Source organism: Mercenaria mercenaria, chromosome 11 (genome assembly GCF_021730395.1).
Source record: "Mercenaria mercenaria strain notata chromosome 11, MADL_Memer_1, whole genome shotgun sequence".
Lineage (NCBI taxonomy): Eukaryota > Metazoa > Mollusca > Bivalvia > Venerida > Veneridae > Mercenaria > Mercenaria mercenaria.
Window position 1 is genome coordinate 43772544 of NC_069371.1, and position 21624 is coordinate 43794167.

Below are 21624 nucleotides of genomic sequence, written 5' to 3' on the forward strand. Positions count from 1 at the left end.
TGGTGGCCAGAAGCGAGTCGCTTTTACGGGTTAGCTGAAATTACAATGAGGTTAACAATGGCACGAATCCTGGGTGTGAATACATCAAAGAAAGTTAAAAGTCTAAAATTTTGCTTATGTGAGTATATAATATTTGCATTATATTGCAATAAAACATTGCATGCATTTACATCAATTTAGGTAGTTACAGTCGACTCAAAGAAATTTTATCAGTAAAGATACCTTATACAAAGTTTTTTGGAAATATATCTGAGTGTCAGATTTTTAACATTAATGAATATAACCCCACTTAGCAAACAAAAGACGTCTTGGAGATGTCTTTACCTGGTTGTTTTATGGTTACGACGTCTGTGACCAGAAAAAAACATATTTTTTATGTAGGGATAATGCATGTTTTTTTTGTGTTATAACGTCTGCAGAATTCCGAGGAAAATATAACGTAATTTTATGTTGCATCGAAAGTTCGATAATTTCCTTACTTCATAATTATAGAACTGACAGGTATAGCATTTTTATTATATTTTCAAATTACAATGTATTAACTACGGTTCCAAAATTCATGACTATGGACTTAAACTTGTAAATGATACATTTTGCACTTCCCAAAATGTTCCTTATTGTTATTAAAATTGGACTGTTGTCTAGCTATTTTCAAGATGGTATAATTACTCAATAATAATTATATTCATACATTTTAAAGTATTCAGGAAAGCGATAGTATAATGATTAGAAGAGGGTCAAGATGGCCCTAGGTCGCTCACCTGACTAAAACACAATAACAGTGTAAATATGTTTAACCTAGTGATTTCATGACCAATAAGGTATTCTGACCGATTTTCATAAAGATTGGACCAAAAAATATGGCCTCTTGAGTGTAAACAACCTTATTTTTTTTTATTTGACCTGGTGACCTAGTTTTTGACCTTCATAACCCATATAAAAATTCATGCAGACAAACATTCTGACCCAGCTTCGTGCACATCAAATGAACAAGAGTGTTAACAAGCTTTTCCTTTGATCTGACTGGGTGACCTAGTTTCTGACCCCATATGACCCAGTTTCCAACTTAGCCTAGGAATCATCAAGATAAACATTTTGACGAAGTCTTATGAAGATAAATATGGCCCCAAGAGTGTTAACAAACTTTTCCTTTGATTTGACTGAGTGACCTAGTTTTGACCCCATAATTTTATTATCTAGTTTCAAACCTGGCCTAGAGATCATCAAAATAAACATTCTGACCAAGTTTCATGAAGATAGGGTTATAAATATGACCTCCTGGTTGTTAACAAGCTTTTCCTTCGATTTGACCTGATGACCTAGTTTTTGACCCGACATGACCCAGTTTCAATCCAGGCCTAGAAATCGTCAAGATAATCATTCTGTGCAAGTTTGTATCAAATCAAAGCCTCTATATGCCTGAAAGGGCCAACATAGAAAATTTTGCTCCTTTCAGGGCAGTTGAACCAAGATCTTACTGTGATTTAAGCTGTGTGTAAGTGTGGTTCAAATAATATATAAAATGTCAGTTCTATCATGTTCGCAAGGTAAAATTGTCAAGGGCCATAATTCCGAAGTGTCTTGGCCGATTTAGCTAGTTATCGAACTTGGCTGAGGTCTTATGGTCAAACACATTTTGTTCAAGTTTGGTGAAGATCGGATGAGAAATATTCGACTTAAGAGTGCAGACAAGATGAATGGTTTTTGGTGCATGTTTGAGAATGAAGACTTCAGCATTTTTATGCATCTAGGTGATTCATAAATTATTGTCAAGGGCCATAATTCCGAAGTGTCTTGGCCGATTTAGCTAGTTATCGAACTTGGCAGAGGTCTTATGGTCAAACACATTTTGTTCAAGTTTGGTGAAGATCGGATGAGAAATATTCGACTTAGAGTGCGGACAAGATGAATGTTTTTTGGTGCATGTTTGAGAATGAAGACTTCAGCATTTTTATGCATCTAGGTGATTCATAAATTATTGTCAAGGGCCATAATTCCGAAGTGTCTTGGCCGATTTAGCTAGTTATCGAACTTGGCTGAGGTCTTATGGTCAAACACATTTTGTTTAAGTTTGGTGAAAATCGGATGAGAAATGTTCGACTTAGAGTGCGGACAAGCTTTGTGACAGACACACACACAGACACACAGACAGACTGGAGTAAATCAATATGTCTCCCACACCACTGCTTTTTTTTTAAATCTGCATTTTTCTTAAAAATATCTCATACTTACAAAGTCAGAGAGGATATTTTAATCAGAAAATGTTGATAATATTTTAAATGCTTCCATTAATTGTTTTATCAGTACTTTATTTATCAAAACTGTTTTTGCATTTTTATTTAATTTACAGGAAAACGGTAATATATTAATGATAATTATAAAACACTCGAATCTGATATATTTCAGGCGATACCAGGTCCAGTGGTTTTGCCGTGATGAAGATTTTGAGAACTAAGCTATTAAATTGTGACTTACTTATTGGATTACATAACAGTATTGGACTTACTATGTTACTTAGATAAAGTATGATCACAGTTCTATGAAATAAAGATCAGAAAATATATACATGCTGATTACAAGTGCCAGATATGCAAAAAAAAATCAATGCCTAAAATACTAGTTCTTTATCTGTTGGATTATGGTTGGAATTCACATTCAAAATGATGATGTCTTATTTTTTCTTGTCATAAAGACATCATTATAATGCACGACAAAGATATCTTTTGTTTGCTGGGCAGGAACTGGTAGATAAACTGACTGCATAATTCAGTCAAACTTTGTTCACATGAACTCGGATAATTTGTACACCACCCTTCCTTCAAACTTGTCATGTCCTGGCAAAAACATCTATAATTGTTTTTTTCAGTGGCTTGAACTACCAGTAACATGAATAAATTTTACCGGTACTTCTCCAATCGAATTCAATTGAATATCCAACCGAAATCAAAGGGCATTTATAGAAGAACCATAAATAAATTAAGAAAGCCCAGGATCTTACCATCAGCATACAGGAATATCATCCCTATCACCATAAATACAGGGTGATAGTTGAACTCCTTGTCAGGATCCTCCTGCCAGGCAAACCCTCCCTGGAAGTGACCCATCCATACTGCCACCAGGATGACTGCGGTGAGTCCTAGACCCTGGACCAGGAGAATCAAACCAGAGAAATAACACAGGTTAGGCTGAGGTTGGTCTTTCTGGTAGGGATCCATGTTTTCATAGCTGCAAATAAATTCATATAATTTATATTAATTTTTACATTCAAAATGAAAAGCTTACTTTTTATAGTAGTTACCATTGCTAAATATAAAACATATCTATTCCTCAAGAACCAAATTACAGCTACCTTTGTTTTTCATAGGAAAAGGTTAAAGAAAAAAGAATTCTAAACTTTTCCTAGCACATTGTGGTTCTACATCAGTCTTTTTTATATCTGGCTACATCACTGACTTGTATAAATAATAATAATAAGAAGAATGACTTTATTTAAAGAGGCAACACCATTGGGCAAGCCCAGTCTTCCTTGTGAACCTCTTTTAGACTAGTTATAAAGCATCTGATTGGTCGTTACCATTGACCAATATCAAGGCTGCCTTTTTTTTTGACTAGTTTCAAAGCAGTTGTTTCCATTGATCAATATCACGGCATTTTAATAATAATAATAATACAATGTAATAGTAACTACTTTATTTAAAAAGGCAACACAATTGGGCAAGCCCAGTCTTCCTTGTGACTGAGCCTCTTTTAGAATATAGTTTCAAAGCATATAATTAGTTATTTGCACTGATTAATATCAAGGCTACCTTTTTAAACTAGTTTCAAAGCATATAATCAGTTGTTGCCATTGACCAATATAATCAAGGCTGCCTTTTTAGACTAGTTTCAAAGCATATGATTGGTCCAATATCAAGGCTGCCTTTTTTTAGTCTACATGTAGTTTTAAAGCATATGATTAGCTGTTTCCATTGACCAATATCAAGGCTGTCTTTTTTGACTAGTTTCAAAGCAATGTTATAATCAGTTGTTACCATTGACCAGTACAATCAAGGCTGCCTTTTTAGACTAGTTTCAAAGCATATGACTGGTCATTTCCATTGACAAATATCAAGGCTGCCTTTTTTAGACTACATGTAGTTTCAAAGCATATGATTAGTTGTTTCCACTGACCAATATCAAGTCTGCCTTTTTTGACTAGTTTCAAAGCATATGATTAGTTGTTTCCATTGACCAATATCAAGTCTGCCTTTTTTGACTAGTTTCAAAGCATATGATTAGTTGTTTCCATTGACCAATATCAAGTCTGCCTTTTTTGACTAGTTTCAAAGCATATGATTAGTTGTTTCCATTGACCAATATCAAGTCTGCCTTTTTTGACTAGTTTCAAAGCATATGATTAGTTGTTTCCACTGAACAATACCAAGTCTGCCTTTTTTGACAAGTTTCAAAGCATATGATTAGTTGTTTCCATTGACCAATACCAAGTCTGCCTTTTTTGACTAGTTTCTAAGCATATGATTAGTTGTTTCCATTGAACAATGTTTGTTGTTTTTTGAGAGTAGTCTCTGAATTCAGTTTGCTTGAAATAGAACTTTATATCAATCAAGTGGTATATAACTTAAAAGCATAAGGTAAACAAGCTTGGTTTAGAGTGTTCTACTTCTAATGCTCTATAAATGAAGATAAATATGGTAATCTAAAAAAAACAAAATTAAGTTACATGCAATCAAGAAATAAACCATAATAGCATATTAAGTAAATCAAAATCCAGTCATAAAATGAGAAAAGATCAAGACATACAAAATATTTTGTATAAGACTATTTTACGACAGAAAGTTTTCAAACCTCAATTTATTAAAATCCTTGTCTATAAGTTCACAGTATACATAAAACAAATATCTGATATCTGCATCCAACAGCTGTCACAGTTAATTTCACAGCATACTTTACAAAAACTACATAGTCACTCGAGATACAGGAAAGTCCCGAGGAAACATTATTTCACATGACTATTATTATTCAATCAGCTTACTTTCATGTATGTGTTCATTTACATAATCATTGTACTGGTACATGACTGTAATAATATATCAAAGTTCAAATTTAAAGAACCCTGGAAATGTCAGAAAAATGCAACAAACCAGCTAAATCAACATCGTTTTTAACATTTTATGTTTTCTTTGCGTTAAATTTACCCGTTAAGGCAAAAGATTTTCTTGAATATAACTAAGTCTGCAAAATCATTGTTTTTGTTTGTTTTGTTTGGTTTAACTTCACACCAACACTGTTCAGGTCATATGGCGACATTCCAGCTTTAATGGTGGAGGAAGACCCCCATAAATACCCCTCTGTGCATTATTTTAACATGGGCGTGCACATGGGAACATGGGTAGAACCCTTGACCTTCCATAAGCCAGCTGGATGGCTTCTCCACATGAAGAATTCAATACACCGAGTGAAGCTCGAACTGATATCAGTGAGGGGCAAGCGATTTGAAGTCAGCAACCTTAACCATAATAACCAGCCACGGCGGCCCCAGCAAAATCATTGAAACTGGTCAGAGTATAAGAATGCATATGGAAATATTTGCAACTGAACTGTTTTGTTGATTATAAATTAGGCTGTCCAATTACTGCTAAACAGATCTCTGAGAGCCAAATATTTTCATCTGCATCTTTAACTAATGAAGGATTCTTTTTCTTGCATGCTGTATTCTTCAATTAATAACTGAAATAAAGTAAAATGAATACTTTCCTTTTATGATTAAGCAATATTTTATTACAGTAGTATAAGGATTTATTGCATTCATTCACAAATTAATTGATCAGAGTACAGGAATCTTTCAAGTCTAAGAATTCATCAGCTGAAGATGCGGGTGGAAATATCTGGCTGGAAGGTTACTGTTTAGGCGGTAATGAGGCTCTGTCAAGTTGCCACAGAACATTTATTACTCGAGAGCCAAATAATACCAGTAAACTGATTCTTTTTCTTGCATGCCATATTCTTCTTTTAACAGAAGGAAGAAATGAAATAAAATGAAAGCTTTCCTTTTAAGCAACATTTGATTACAGCAGCATATATATTACAGTATTTGAGTCATCCCCCAGGTGTAAGACAAGTTTTTCCAGCTCCGGTAAAACCAATTAAGAGTTGTAATTTTTTTACATTACATTTTCGTAATTGGACAAAACAGAGCAGTTTGAATAAATTAGTATATATTATAAGCTGTTCACTGAAGAGTGGACTGAGGAGCACATGTACAGCAACAGATAAGCTTACCTCATTTTTATTTGAAACTTAATTTTAGTATTCATGCATATCAGTTCAAATTTCTAAACAAAATCTTTAATAATCTGTAACTTAAATTTAAAATTTAATATATGGAAAATATTTTGACAAGAAGAGTTGTAGATGAGAAGCTTCATGCACAAAGCCAGCTGTGTCTGTCAGAAATATTATATTAACTTCTTTTTGCCGAAAATATTGCATTTTAAATTTTAGTTGATATACCTTTTTTAACAAAACATCGTATCTAGTAAAGGTCTGCAAGCTGTTCCTTCGTTATCTTCAGAACTATGAGCGTAGGTCATGTGCATAGGCCCCATCTAACGGTATCCTTATGGTATAGCATTATATAGTAAGATTTTACTATATAATGCTATACCATAAGGATACCATTAGATGGGGCCTGTGGTCATGTGCATAATTTAACGTTGAACATAATTTATGGATGATCTTGTTTTAATCACCATTCCTTTTAATCTTTTACCAGTATTTATATATATTATATATGTATGTATGTGTTCCTAATGTCTTTGTAAAGCACTTTTGAATGCACATATTTTGTATGAAAAGAGTGCTGTATAAATGTGGTATAATAATAATAATATAACTGTGTATATGTCACACCTTTCGAAGGATGACACATGTTCCAAATGACAGGAATAGCTAAAACACCTAGCATGACACAATATTACCGGTATTGAAAGTTGAGTAAAGACTGAAACATGTAAGATGTAGATCATAGTCTTCTTCATTTGGAGTCCAAGTGCCAATATGCTTGTATCAAATCAAAAACTGAGTATTTTGGGATTTTAATACATTTCAATAAGCACTGGAAACATCTGCATTGCATATTATGCAAATTTAGTTGCTTATGTATGCAAATATGCAGCTTATCTGTTGATCTGCATGCATTCAACTTTCATAATTTTTATAGATACAATGATATTTAACTATAAGCTATGATATTTAACACAATTTTAGTTTTAAATTAAACAAGAGTGGCAGACTGTTACAAAATACGCACGTCATCAAAGATGGCCTAATTTGGTGAAGATCGGATAAAAACTGGTCGACTTAGAGAGCAGAAAAGGCTAAATTCGCAAATTTCGAGTAATTCAAGGGCCATAATCCAAGACTGCCTGGGGCGATTTGGCTCGTTATTGAACTTGGCCAAGATAATTATGGTCACAAACACTGTCACCAAGCTTGGTGAAGATCGGATGAAAACTGTTTGACTTGTAGGCGGACAATGCTAAATTTGCAGTTTTTTGAGTAATTCAAGGGCCATAACCCAAGAGTGCCTTGGGTGGTTTGGCTGGTTATCGAACTTGGCCGAGATAATTATGGCCACAAATACTGTCACCAAGCTTGGTGAAGATCGGATGAAAACTGTTTGACTTGTAGGCGGACAAGGCTAAGTTTGCAGTTTTTCGAGTAATTCAAGGGCCATAATCCAAGAGTGCCTAGGGCTGGTTATTATACTTGGCTGAGATATTATGCCCACAAACATTGTCACCAAGTTTGGTGAAGATCGGATGAAAACTGTTTGACTTAGAGCAGACAAGGCTAAATTCGCAGTTTTTCGGGTAATTCAAGGGCCATAATCAAAGAGTGCCTGGGGCGATTTGGCTGGTTATCAAATTTGGCTGAGATATTATGGCCACAAACATTGTCAGCAAGTTTGGTGAAGATGAGGTGAAAACGTTTTTACTTAGAGGGCGGACAAGAGTAAATTTGCAGATTTTGAGTAATTCAAGGTCCATAACCCAAGAGTGCCTAGGGCGATTTTGCTTGTTATCGAACCTGGCTGAGATATTATGGCCACAAACATAATGTCACCCAGTCTGGTGAAGATGGGATGAAAACTGTTTGACTTGAGAGAGCGGACATGCTTTTGGCATGGGTGTTCACATAATACGCCCCACTCTTTCATAAAAATGAGTTCATTCAACAAAATGTTTTTAGTGATTCATTTCAAAGAGTATTAGTCTCAACAAATAAGCAAAAACTGTGTGAATGTAACAGAAAAGAACAGAAAGTTTTCATGCACAATGATTCACAGCATACATACTGTACAGTATCACAACAGTAAAATGAAATGCAAATTTACAAACCCAGCCTGTTCCATGTCTTCTATATAAGCTGCTTTGGGGTTGCTAAACAGAAATTACAAATCAAAGGCTTTAAATTAAAATTGAAAATATTAGTGTCTAAGTTGAAACATCCAGGTTTTAGCTAGGTGTTTCAGCCACATGCAATCTTCAAATGTTTGTCCCGGATGGGCAGAAGTCCAGGCTTATTAATGCTTATAATATGACATAAACATTGTCTAAATAATTACCGGTATGTCAGATTTTAATAATCGTTATATTAAGGGAGGTAACTGCTTCAAAATCGAGGAATGTGTCTACGATTCTTAAGTTTAAAAAAAAAAAAATCCAAACAAGTAAATTCAAATTAAAGAATAATTTTCTGGCTTCATAAAAGGTGTACAGTGTCAAGTGTACCATGATTTGGTAAATTTAAAAGACACCACATACATGTACTTACGCTTGCTGCCCACTCAGGTCAAATTATTTAATGACTGCATGCATTATTTCAAGTATAAAATACAAGTTCAACTTCCTGTCATGCTGTCTGGATGTATACATGTGCCATGACATTATCAAAATTTATGTCAAATGCAGTCAATTAAGTGCAACATCATTATTTTTTGCCATGCCAAAATGCACCATGAATCCTTTCAGGTCCTTTTACTTCTGGCTCACACTTCATAAATTTAAAATAAACCTTCAAATGTGTCTCCGAATTACCTTTGAATCCTTTCACTAAGGGGACTTAACTTTTGTCTGCATTTTAAAAGCAGTACAGAGGTTTAAGATGCATGCCTCCAGGTGATTGAGTATGTGAATAACAAAATTTCATTTCTTTTTTAATAGGAAGTAGTGTATACTAAATTAAATCAAATTCATGAATCAATTTGTGTAGCAGTTAATCTTTTTATATTTTACCCAGTATCAGGCCACTAGTTTTTCATAGTTAGTATTTCATCCCTTAGCCTGCTGGCGGTAAGTGATTCTGCCTTTGCGACCAGATCATGGTCTGCACAGTTCACTGTTCAGTCAGTATCTTTTTGATAAGCACCCCTTTTAACTGTTAATGGTACTATTCAAATTGAAAGATGGACAAGTTCAATATAGAAATTTAGCAGGGTAAGGGTTAAATAGTAATAAATACTCTTGCATAATCCTACATTTCATTATGAAAATTTAACACCATTACAGCTCAGCGTGCCCTGTTCATTTCAGTATATTTCTGGGTTAAAAACATTTTAATTAAAATATAAAGAATGACGAGTCTGTTATTCGAGGGTTCAACGCAATAAGGGCGTATCTGCATATAGTTATTATATGTAGATACGCCCTTATTGCGTTGAACCCTCGTATTGTTGTTTGCCTTTAAGATGTCATGAAATCATTTCTGTATACTTCCCACGCCGTGTTTTACTGGTAATTTGATAAATAAACTAGCTGAAAAAGCCTATAATACATAATAAAAGAATCACATGTACAGTGTAACAGTAGCTCCCTATAAAATGTTAACTTAGTAAGCCTTACTTAAAGGTGGTCAATCACATTTAAACAACATTTAATGACATTTTTTTACTTTTTGTATATTCTGGTAGAAAATTATTTAAGGAACAAAAAGACCAATTACATAGAGTTAGATTCCTATTTGAAATGTATATATTTTATTATTTTTATAAAATTTTGTAATTACTCCGCTTTAATATGAAAGTATATAAAAAGCTTGGTATTTCTTTTTATTTCGATATAATGTCCAGTTTTACATTTGCATTTGATAGACATATCAACTATTGAACAATCTGAACCAAAATGCAAGTTTTAAAGCTGTGTGTAGCTTCTGAATTCATTTATTTCCAATCTATCTTGATTGCGCAACCAAGATAGGCAAAGGGAGGTAATAATAATTTTTCAAACTTGCGTTTCTAATGAATTCCATCTAAATACATAATTTTTAATGCAAATATTTTACAAATATATTACAGTATGTCTAATATTTATACATTCCCTTAGGCAAAGTATGTTTATCAAATTTATACTTATGATAAAATAACTCTACCTTGGTTGGGCAACCAGGATAGGAAAATGAAATTTTAAAAATACCTCCAGTGAAAATCTAATTTGTATTAAGTGTTAAGTGAACATAAATGAGTGTAAATGATCAGATGCTAAAGTTTCGAACAAATCCGTTACATGGCCAAAATCTGATTATCCACCTTTAAAAATTACAAGGCCAACAAAAGATCGTCTCTTAAATTTGTTCTAACACTCGCCTACTAACCAAAAGTAGCCAGCTACTGGGCATGTTGTACGAATATATATACATCACACCAGGTGCTACAGGATTCTGATGTCACTGTAAAATGAGGAGAAAGTACACAGACTAAGAAATGTGGTCCCAAAATTATTCCCATTGTCTTGCTAGGAGAAACTAAACTAAATAATAATGATCGAACACCTTGCTTTTTCCATTTTTACAAACATTATACCAACTACTAGGTAATGAACGCCTTTCTTAAACTATTTAGTAGTATTAACCCTTATCAAACTGGACAGGATTGATTCTGCCTTTGTGGCCAGTGTAGATCATGATGAGCCTGCATATCCATGCAGTCTGAACATAATCTGCACTGTTCGCCATTCAGTCAGTATCTTTTTGGTAAGCACCCCTTTTAAAAGTTAAAGGTACTGTCCAAATGGAAAGATGGACATTATGTCAAGCACATTATAGAAATTTAGCAATGTAAGGTTTAGCTGAGAAATATGGAGTGTGCCCCTTAAAGATTCACTATTTTATAGCAATATATAATTTGTAAATATTAGTCTTAACAAGAATCCGATTAGAAAACGAAACTGAATGTTTTACCTTACTCAAAATCTTATATCTATTAAAATTTTTCTTTAATACTTTGAGATTTCAAAAAAGACATAAAGCCAAAGAACATGCTCAAACAAATTTTAATAATGATTTTTTGTTGCTCATTAAAAGTCCATGAAAGACCAACCACCAACATAAATCAGATAGTTGAACATGTATTTTACCTGCCCACAAGTTTAAATACCTCGGTAAATAATCGTTACTGTTCTTCCTCTTTCGTACGGTGAACATTTTAAACATCTCGAGCACCATATCAAAATGTCCTGTTTTTAAAAGCAAAAACTATTACCAGAGTTCTAAAACTATTTGGAAAATGACATAGACTTAAAAAAAAAACAGTTTAAAATAAGTGCCAGCTCATTAGTGGCAAATTCCTAAAGTAATATGAAAATGAAAGTAGAAATGAAATGTGTTTAAATATATCCTGGCATGCAGTCTTTTAGAATGAATATGAAAGTGAAAGTACATACATGTTTATGAGTATGTGCTTAATTATAACCAATACTGAAAAGCATGTAACAGGTGTTAGTAAAAACTGTAAATCATTGAAATTCTGTGTTCAATTTATATTTGATGAACACGGTACATTAATATGAATTTTTCAACAGTGTTTATGACCAATTAACATAATGCTACTAAGTATTCATGAATCCCTGCAAGAAATGGACAACTTCCATACAAAATCGGTGAAACCCTGAAGACAATAACTAATTCTAATAAGCATATATGCAGAAACTTCGAGTCATTCATTTGTTTGCATTTAATTTCGTGCCAATTCTTTTTTGGATCAACAGCTTCTATTATTAACATGGGGATTTGAATCAAAGTTGCTGCATTATACAAAACGGAATATATTGTGCATACCCAATATGGAAATATATATAAATGGGCAATCACACAGTACAAAATTAATGCCAATCGCTGCTTGCAAGAGAAAAATATACATGCAGGATAATGTTATAAATAGCACTTTGTCTCAGAAAGATGCCAGTAACATGACTGTATATTCACTATATTGTAATATTTTACAAATGCATGTACAATGTGAACCACTTACATTTATTTTTTAAATCTGGCCAAGGTTTATTAGCCTCACATAAAAATTGTCCGATTTAACAGTATCTGACTATATAATAACATTTTAACACTGTAATTAGATTCAACTTAATATTGCGTGACACTGTATACACATTATTTGGCTCTATACTATAGTATCCAATTACAAAATTGCACGTGTGTGTAATTACAAAAGTTGGTGTAACATGTACAAATGCAAAATACTGCATATTTGAATATTCAGTGACCAATTATGCCATTGAGAATGTGTTTCTTGAAAAAAAAAAATTAAAGTGGCACTGCATCAAAATATTTAAACATTATTAAAACCCAGATAACAATGTATATATCATTATATAAGAAATAATTCACCAGTAGTTTTATCGAGTTGATAATTTATAAGTATGATATTAAGAAAAAGTTGAACTATTTCTATTTTCTGTGATTTAAGTAATAAAAGTCTATAGCTTTTCTATGTATTTTACAGACTAAGTGTATGCCTTGACTTCACTTAATAATGTTCACATGATCCTATTTACAATGCTTACACTAAATTACAAAAAAAAAAGAAGACAAAAATCTGCAGGCACGCCCCTTTAAATCATCCAGCAATATTATGCCCCCTTCAAGCAAAAAAGGTACCATGTGCTGATAAAGAAGGCTATGGCACCTTTTTGCATTAAGGGTGCGAAAATTATAAGAATTCCTGTTGACACAAAAGGCAAACAATTCATTCCATGTTTCATGTGTCGCCCTAACTAATTGGAATGGCATATTGACACATTTCAAAACAAACACAAACAATCATAATACCTCTAAATATTAGTACAATCCTTCAAATCACTGTCCATATGCTACCAGAAAAAAAAATCTAGTTCTATCCACTCCTTTTTTTCAATCTGGCTAGCTTTCAAAAGGCTCCTGTGCAGACTGTACATTAAGGCTATAGGAAATTGCTGATCAAGTTGTCATCTTAAACCCTCGTAGGAATAATGCAAAATTTCCAATAATGTAAATCCAAAAATCAGCTGCCGCGATCACGACATTACAGAAACACCTCAGACATACAAAATGTACTTGCAATGGATAGCCTGAGGGCGTTAAAATTGGAAAAAAATCAGCGGGGACATTAGGAAGATATAATATATTCTCCATACAGCTGCGTTTATTGACAAAATATTTTAATGGATCCTGAATCGTAATATAAAGTATCATGCACTGCTGTAACTACTGAGAAAACAGACCAAACTGGCAATTTCCTTGCAGGCGTATTTAACCTTAGACAACGGTAAATAGTTCTGACCTTACCAGACTAAGGAGAGGAAAGGCTAACATTTTAGAGGATATAAATACCATTTACAGACAGTGTACCAAAAACGAGATAGGAAAGAGATCTCAAGTTGTTTTATTTAATTATGAATCTAAAATTTGTTCCATGGTAACAGATAGTCTAGTCCTCCCACACCCTCCCCCTGAGTAACATCAAAATTGATCAGGCTATGCCTCTAGCTGTCAGTTACAGACAGGTTGCAATTCTTTAGGTCAACCTTAAAAATATCTTTGTTTCCCCTCCTTCGAGGCTTAGGTACATTTTGTAGGTACATGTACGCATAGATATTTCATCTTTTTTGCACAAATTTGTTTGTTCTATACATTTCAAATTAAGAACCAAACATCCTTGAGTTATACTGCTTAATGGTAAAAAAAAATTGTGATGAAATATTTTGGGATGGGATGCTATAGCTACTCCTTTGTTCGGTTTACTGAAATGTGTCTGTTTGTTTTGTGTTTAACACTGTTTTTCAACAGTATCAAATTTTCAGTTATGTAACAGCTGGCAGTTAACTAACTAGTGTTCCTGGATTCTGTTCTAGTACAAACCTGTTCTCAACAAGTAACTGCCATTAATTATTTACCCACATGAATCAGGCATGGAGGACGAATGATTTCAGACACAATGTTTTTTAGCAAATTGTCATGGAGAACATACTCCGTGCCCGGGGATCAAACTCATGACCCCGCGCTACGTAGATCTGCGGTCTCCCTACTGAGCTAAGTGGGCGGGCTTGAAACGCGTCTGTAGTAGGGAGGTTGTATAGTAGACACAACTTGACCCCGATGGTTGACCTTTGTATTATAATACATAATGAGGCACAACCTATTATTGAAAAGGAGTGTACGTAAAACACCAGCTGCATGAGAAAGTGGAATTATAAATTTGTGAAATTATAAATTAGTGTATTGGAAAGTTTTAACTGATCAAATGTAAGTATACATACTTTGATAATGCTCTGTAAACAAACTAATTCCATATAAATATACATGGCCACCCTAATCACCCTTTATTTTTACAATGAAATAATCGATATGAATAATCAGCCGAAGGTATGTTTGTATGTTTATTTACAGCTGCCCATATGGATGACTGCCCCACAAGACTGTTAGTAATGTTAGTTTAAGGTTCACAGAAGATGCTCAAATGCCAGAAGTTTCAGCATGCCAGGTCTAGAGCATCTATATATGGATGTTAGTAATTTTTAGTTGATGTAGTGGCCACTGAAACTCAAGTTCAACCCCTTGTTTCATAGACAGTGTTACCAATGGACCACTGCATTTGCTTTTAGACCACAGGTTGTCTTTCATTGCTTTTAGACCACAGGTTGTCTTTCACTGCTTTTAGACCACAGGTTGTCTTTCACTGCTTTTAGACCACAGGTTGTCTTTCACTGCTTTTAGACCACAGGTTGTCTTTCACTGCTTTTAGACCACAGGTTGTCTTTGTCTTTCATTGCTTTAAGACCACAGGTTGTCTTTCACTGCTTTTAGACCACAGGTTGTCTTTCACTGCTTTTTGACCACAGGTTGTCTTTCATTGCTTTAAGACCACAGGTTGCCTTTCACTGCTTTTAGACCACAGGTTGTCTTTCACTGCTTTTAGACCACAGGTTGTCTTTTATTGCTTTTAGACCACAGGTTTGTCTTTCATCGCATTCTCCTTTTATTTCAGGAATTTTTGTCCATTATTAAATGGGTGAAATATATGGTACTAGATCGGCAGTGAATGACCCTTGATTGAGGACTGACTTTAGCAAATTCGCCAAATGGTGCTAAACATGGATGCCAGTACTTACTGTGCTTCTATGATATCTTGAATGTGCTTCATCAGACTTCTTTTCAATGGTAAATCAGGAGTTAAACGTTACTTTCAAATTTTGCAGACAATTTCCTTACTTACTAATTCATATATAATGTAGAAATTTATTCTTTATTGAAAATGTAGTGCAACTGGTAGAGACTTCAGGCGTTGAAACATTACTGCAGACTCTTACATGAAAACAGCTGACTGGTTCAAGTGAATGCTGTTTTGATTTCTAATAACTTTCTTAGCTTCTATGTAATTACTTTAATGCATCACTGTTTCCTCCTCTATTTCTAAGACACGTAGTAGGTTCAGAAACCCCAGTGCATAGTCTCAACACTCAAGTCTAGAACAGTTTGTTTATTTCTAATTAATCTAAAATCCAATATAAAATCACATTACAATAACCGAAATCAAACTACAATTGGATATAAATCATATCAACAGAAATTTAAAATCAAAACTCATGAGACAAAGTTTTATGTCAGATTCGAACCTATATCCGAAAAGCTGACCCTTTACCCAGCTAAATTTCTAAAATGGTCTGGTTCATCATTCAGTTTGGGCAATTCCACATACTATTCAAAGGGGTGTTCACTGAAAATTTACTGACTCAGAATAGCGACCAGTGCAGACTATGATCAGCCTGCACGGATGTCGCAAAGGCAAAATCACTTGCCAACTGTTATTTTGATACACAGTCTTGCCTACTTTGTCTCGCAAACATCATACTACCATAATTATGATGTCACTGACAAGTTATTGAAAAAGCACATTAGCTAATGCATCTGCCTTTGTACATGTGAAATTCTTCTCAAAATATATTAGACTTTACTAAGTAACTTTAAACACAACCACTACTCTTGTTTCTAAATTACAACAGTTTTTTTTCGGAAAAGAAAATACAATGGTTAAATAATTTGGCAGATGGAATGATAGAATATTTCTGGCAGACCACTTTGTGCAAGGGAATACTTGTCTCCTCACACTTTCACCACATAAATTCATGAAGTGCTCGCAATGCAACTGTTAAAGTGTAACAAATGAAATAAATTAGTTCCATTCATTGGCTGCACCTAACCAATTTCACCATACTGTTTGTCAAATTGTGAATCAAATTTCTGTTCATAAACATTCCATTTTGCTGAATTCAAACTGAAGAGATTTCAAGGCAGACAAGAAATGTCAGAAAAAAGTTCTGAAATGTTCAGTAACTAGAACTTTAATCAATCAATAGGAAGGTCTATTCTGGGGATTCTGTAAAATTGGACGTTAATATCCTCTAAAATTGCTACACACAATAATTATTCTATGATGAAACAATTACTTGCATACAAAAGGTTTCTTAGAAATTCATTACTATTTTTTTTGGTTGTCTTAGGAGTCATTAAATGTCTAAACTTGCAGTATTAAACATTGACTTGGTTTAAACATATTTTATTTTGCAATATTTTTACAACATGATTACAAATATACAATAAAGGATTGGACAGGAAGCTTTATAAGCTTAAGGTTGTCCTCTCCCTTAAACATTGACTTCCCTATCCATTTCTAGAGGTAGAGACCGCACAAGAGTTCTTTGCATACTTTGAATTTTGTAATTTACACAATCTTGGTACAGGACTACTACACGATGCCACATACCAAATGTCAAAGCCCTAGGCCATGGGGTTTTGTACAAGAAGATTTTCAAAGTTTTCCCCAGGGCATACAAGTCAATATAAACCATGTGACCCCCAGGGCGGGGCCATATTTGACCCAAGGGGGATAATTTGAATAATCTTGGTAGAGGACCACTAGATGATGCTACATACCAGATATCAAAGCTGTAGGACCTGTGGTTTTGGACAAGAAGATTTTTTTGTTTCAGTTGCCATGGCAATCAGAGTTCTGTATGGAATTTAATTCTTTGAACAATTTTTAAAGAAAAACTATCCAAGGAACATCCCTCTGAAGTTTCATCAAAATTGGACTGGTGGTTCAGGAGGAGATGTTGTTTAAAGGAAAGTGTGGACGGACGGATGCCGGAAGGATGGACGCTGGACGGTGAGTGATCACAATAGCTCACCCCGAGCACTATGTGTTCATGTGAGCTAAAAATGGAAACAATGGAATTTATATCTAGAAATCATTGGAATGAATGAATGAATGATACATAATATTAAGTAACTGACAGCCAATGCTAGTGACTGTGTGACACAGAGAGGTATTTAGTTTATGAAATTCTGTAATTTCCTATCGATTGAAATCCTCCCCAAACTTGTAAAATCATTGCTGAAATTTTTGACAAAGCTTGCTGTTTTCGCTGTTATATTTCACTGGTACTGCCAGTTCTAAAAACATGCCCAAAAAAAGGAAAATATTGGAAAATTAGATTATATTTTTTCTTTACACAAAACAAAAATCACCATTTGCTTACAAAGTTAATATGATTATTATATATATCCGGAGTACCCCAAACAAGTCTTTGTCACTAAATTATTCCAGTTCACATAATCAGGCCTCCTAGCAGGCCTGAACAAAAATAAAGGTTTTTATAAAGGCTCCAATCTATGGAAATAAAGGTCTTTTAGTGTAAAATATTAAAAAATAAAGAGTAAATAAAGGCTATTTTTGTCGGAATTCTCGTTGAAAACACATAATATATATATTAGGTATTTACTACATATATGTGGTCTGGTGAACACAACAGCATTCTGAAAAACTCAAGATGAAAGATACACAAGCAGTATCCTAATAACAACACTTAAAAGTGGGGAAGAAATACAGTAGTATAACCATTACTTGCTTTAAACTGGCACGGCAAGCAGTCTGAACAAAAATATAGGTTTTGAGTGAAAATTACAGGCTATTTGGCCGTTTTAAAGGTTTTTTCAGAAGATTTAAAGGTTTTAAAGGTTTGCTCTGAAATTAAAGGTTTTTAAAGGTTTCACTAGGAGGCCTGCATAATGTAGTTGGGTGGAGAATAATGGAGCACTTAAACAGCCTACATGTAGCTACAGACTCTGATGTGTTAGCGAAATGACAGAGTGCTTGCCTTAGGTGTGAGAGGTCCTGGGTTCGACTCCTGGACAGAGCTAAAATATTTGCATTCTGCTACTGCATATATTTGAAGGTTATCTGACTGTTCCAGGTGTCCTATATTTCAGCAAACAGTACAATGGACCAAATTGTCTAGCAATTCAGATCACTGCTGAATGTAAAATGAAAAACACTCAAACAAATAAAAAATATCCAATATTTTATTATTTCCTTTGATGTTTCTGCTCTACATGTCAAAGAAGAGTTACATTTCCTTGATCACAAAATGTTACTATATAATGAAAATATTAAATGATCATAACTATGCACTTCTGGTTAAAATATTATAAATATATCTATTTTTGAGAAATATATGGACATTTGCATGCATTTCAAAGCTTTTTAACTTCATACCTATGCTTTGAAAAACTAGATGCCCACGGGCAACATGTCAAGCCCGCCAGCTGTCAAAAGGAATGGGAGTTGCACATGACACTCCCTGTCTCATTGAGGCAAATATTTATGCCAAATAAAAAAGAGATTGCAAAAAGTTACAATATAAGTTATTTAAAGTAACAACTAAGGGACGTAAATTTTAAAAAAAAAAAAAAAAAAAAATTCTACGTCCACATAAAAATCCTCACCAGTAGAGATAGGTCAAAATTCACCTGAAAACTGGATGTAACATGCATGTTGTACTACAGAAAAGTGGTCTTGATTTTTCCCTACGACCAGTAATAAGAAAGTTACAAGTATAAGCTATTTATAGTAACAACAAAGGGAAGTAATTCTAGGATCTTGCGCATGACACCCCGTCTCATGATGATGAACAATTGTGCCAAGTTACATCAAAATCCCTCTATGCATCAAAAAGAAATGCTCCAGACAAAGTCATTCTTGTATCTGACTTTTGACCTCTAAGTGTGACCTTGACCTTGGACCTAGGGACCTGGTTCTTGCGCAAGACACTCCGTCTCATGGTGGTAAACATTTGTGCCAAGTTACATCAAAATCCCTCCATGCATGAAGAAGAAATGCTCCGGAAAGTTGTCATTCTTGTATCTGACCTTTGTCCTCTAAGTGTGACCTTGACCTTAGACCTACGGACCTGGTTCTTGCGCATGACATGAACAATTGTGCCAAGTTACATCAAAATACCTCCATGCATGAAGAAGAAATGCTCCGGACAAAGTCATATTTGAATTTGACCTTTGACTTTTAAGTGTGACCTTGACCTTTGAGACAGGAACCTGGGGTTTGCGCACGACACTCCGTCTCACTGAGGTTAACATTCACGCCAAATATAAACAAGATTGCTCCATGCATGTCAAAGTTATGGTCTGGACAAACAAGTCCGGACAGACGGACGCACACACATACTCCGAACAGCCATTTGGAAAACTATGTCTTCGCATCCGCAAGCGGGCTCGACAAAAATTAGGTACTATCTCTACTAGAGGTGTAAAATTTGTAAGTTTCACAGCACTAAGCTACACACAATATATGTACACACTTTCTAATAAAAAAAGTTAATTATTAGATGAAATACTATTAGAAATGGTTAGTATACAACAGATCTAATGTATTTCAATATTTTTTTGAAAGCTTTCCCTAGAAGGCTACATAATATTGTTTAGTTGTATGTGAATCACATACAGCAAGAACTTTTGGGATACAGACAAAATCTCCTGGGAAAAAAACCCGTGCTCAATTTAACCAAGGCAGACAAAATCCTCTTCTTTCATTTTTTTCAATTATATCAAAATTTTTACTTCATTCCATTTAAAAATTGATAAATTTTTATCTTTCGAATTTAAAATTTATGTTTAATCTTTAATTATTCAATTTTAGGATTTTTTATTCAACAAAATATATGGGGATTTTTCGCGCTCGCCTTGGTTAAATTTAGGTGTGTGTGAGGGGGGGGGGGGGGGGAGGAGGATTTTTGTCAATATGGATGTTTATTTCTTCTTTTCATTTTATTCAGTACCAGTAACAACCCCTAAGCAGCCACAAAAGGGCCTCTAAGGACATGTTTAGTTTTGAACTGTGGACTCTGAATTCCTTTTTAGTATCTTAAACACCAATTTTCATCAAGCCTGATACAGTTTTGTAAAGAGTAGCCAGGAAAATCAATACATGGTCTGCTTTGAGAGAATTAAAGTCAACATCCATCAACACCTTTCATTGACTCATTCTGTCAATAATATGATTTGCCATGAAATAACTGAGAGTTGGTAAGTAATCATAATCATTAAATACCCCATTGGAATATTTTTGTAACATTTAAAAAAGATATAAAAATGCATGGGAAAAGAAGTCTACCGTTTGATAACTGTGAATTTCGGTTTTATTTTTCAACTTCAAGATCCAGATATTTGTAGAAGGAGCATACGGAATGAATGTAAGTGTGTAACTAACTTTCATAAGAAGGTGACGCTGTAATTCATTCTGTAGAAATAGTCTCCACGGCCCGGGGTCTCATCCGAGAGATAGTCCAAATAATTTGACGTCAGAACTGATTCTGAGATATTTAATGATTGGGCAGAATCCCTCTCTTTACGTCAAATTCAAAACCAGTAAAGACCTTTTCTTCTGTCACAGTGAATATGGATTTAGGTAAAAACACGATCAGACAAACCTTTTCTTCTGTGGTGAATATAGATTTAGGTAAAACAAAGAGCTATAAAATAAACAGAGGCATATAGAGCAAATCTCGCCAACATCCCCTGACAACTGAATGAGATCTCGTTGTAAGCGTCTGTTGATCATGATTGATCAAGTCAGCAAACGCTTTGAAATAAGGTTACTTTCGGATCATTTGTTTATCATGATAATGGTGCATTTTTAATGTTATTAGTATTTTCTACACAGGGAAGGAAAGTCTGAGAAATCAACAGTTTTCGTTTGAAAAAGGACTCAAATTGGTTTATTACGTGCCGGGCGTACCACCAGTTTTATACTTCAGTAAGCGTCTTTGATTTGATCATGATTGATCAAGTCGGCAAACGCTTTGAAATAAGATAACACGTTAACACGAGATGACGCGGGATTATCCCAAGCTGCCATTCTGTGTATTTTATAGTTCTTTGGGTAAAAACACGATCAGACAATATACTTAAACGATAAAATCGTAAAACAAAATAAAATTGGATCATTTT

General features: G+C 34.2%; 1 protein-coding gene across 4 annotated transcripts in view; it reads right to left on the minus strand.

Moving 5' to 3' along the window:
* Positions 1–21624, minus strand: part of LOC123531426 (transmembrane ascorbate-dependent reductase CYB561-like) — a 29883-nt gene that overhangs the window by 7385 nt on the left and 874 nt on the right. The window contains exons 1-3 of one of the 4 annotated variants that reach the window (XM_053517279.1): positions 13117–13134; positions 8400–8441; positions 2999–3225 (exon numbers count right to left, since the gene is read on the minus strand). In XM_053517279.1, the coding sequence (XP_053373254.1) occupies positions 2999–3225; positions 8400–8413 (241 nt within the window). In that variant the 5' untranslated portion in view covers positions 8414–8441; positions 13117–13134. Of the gene's footprint in view, positions 1–2998; positions 3226–8399; positions 8442–11431; positions 11577–13116; positions 13135–21624 lie in introns of those variants that run through there. The other 3 variants (XM_045312373.2, XM_045312374.2, XM_045312378.2) reach the window with 3 other exon arrangements.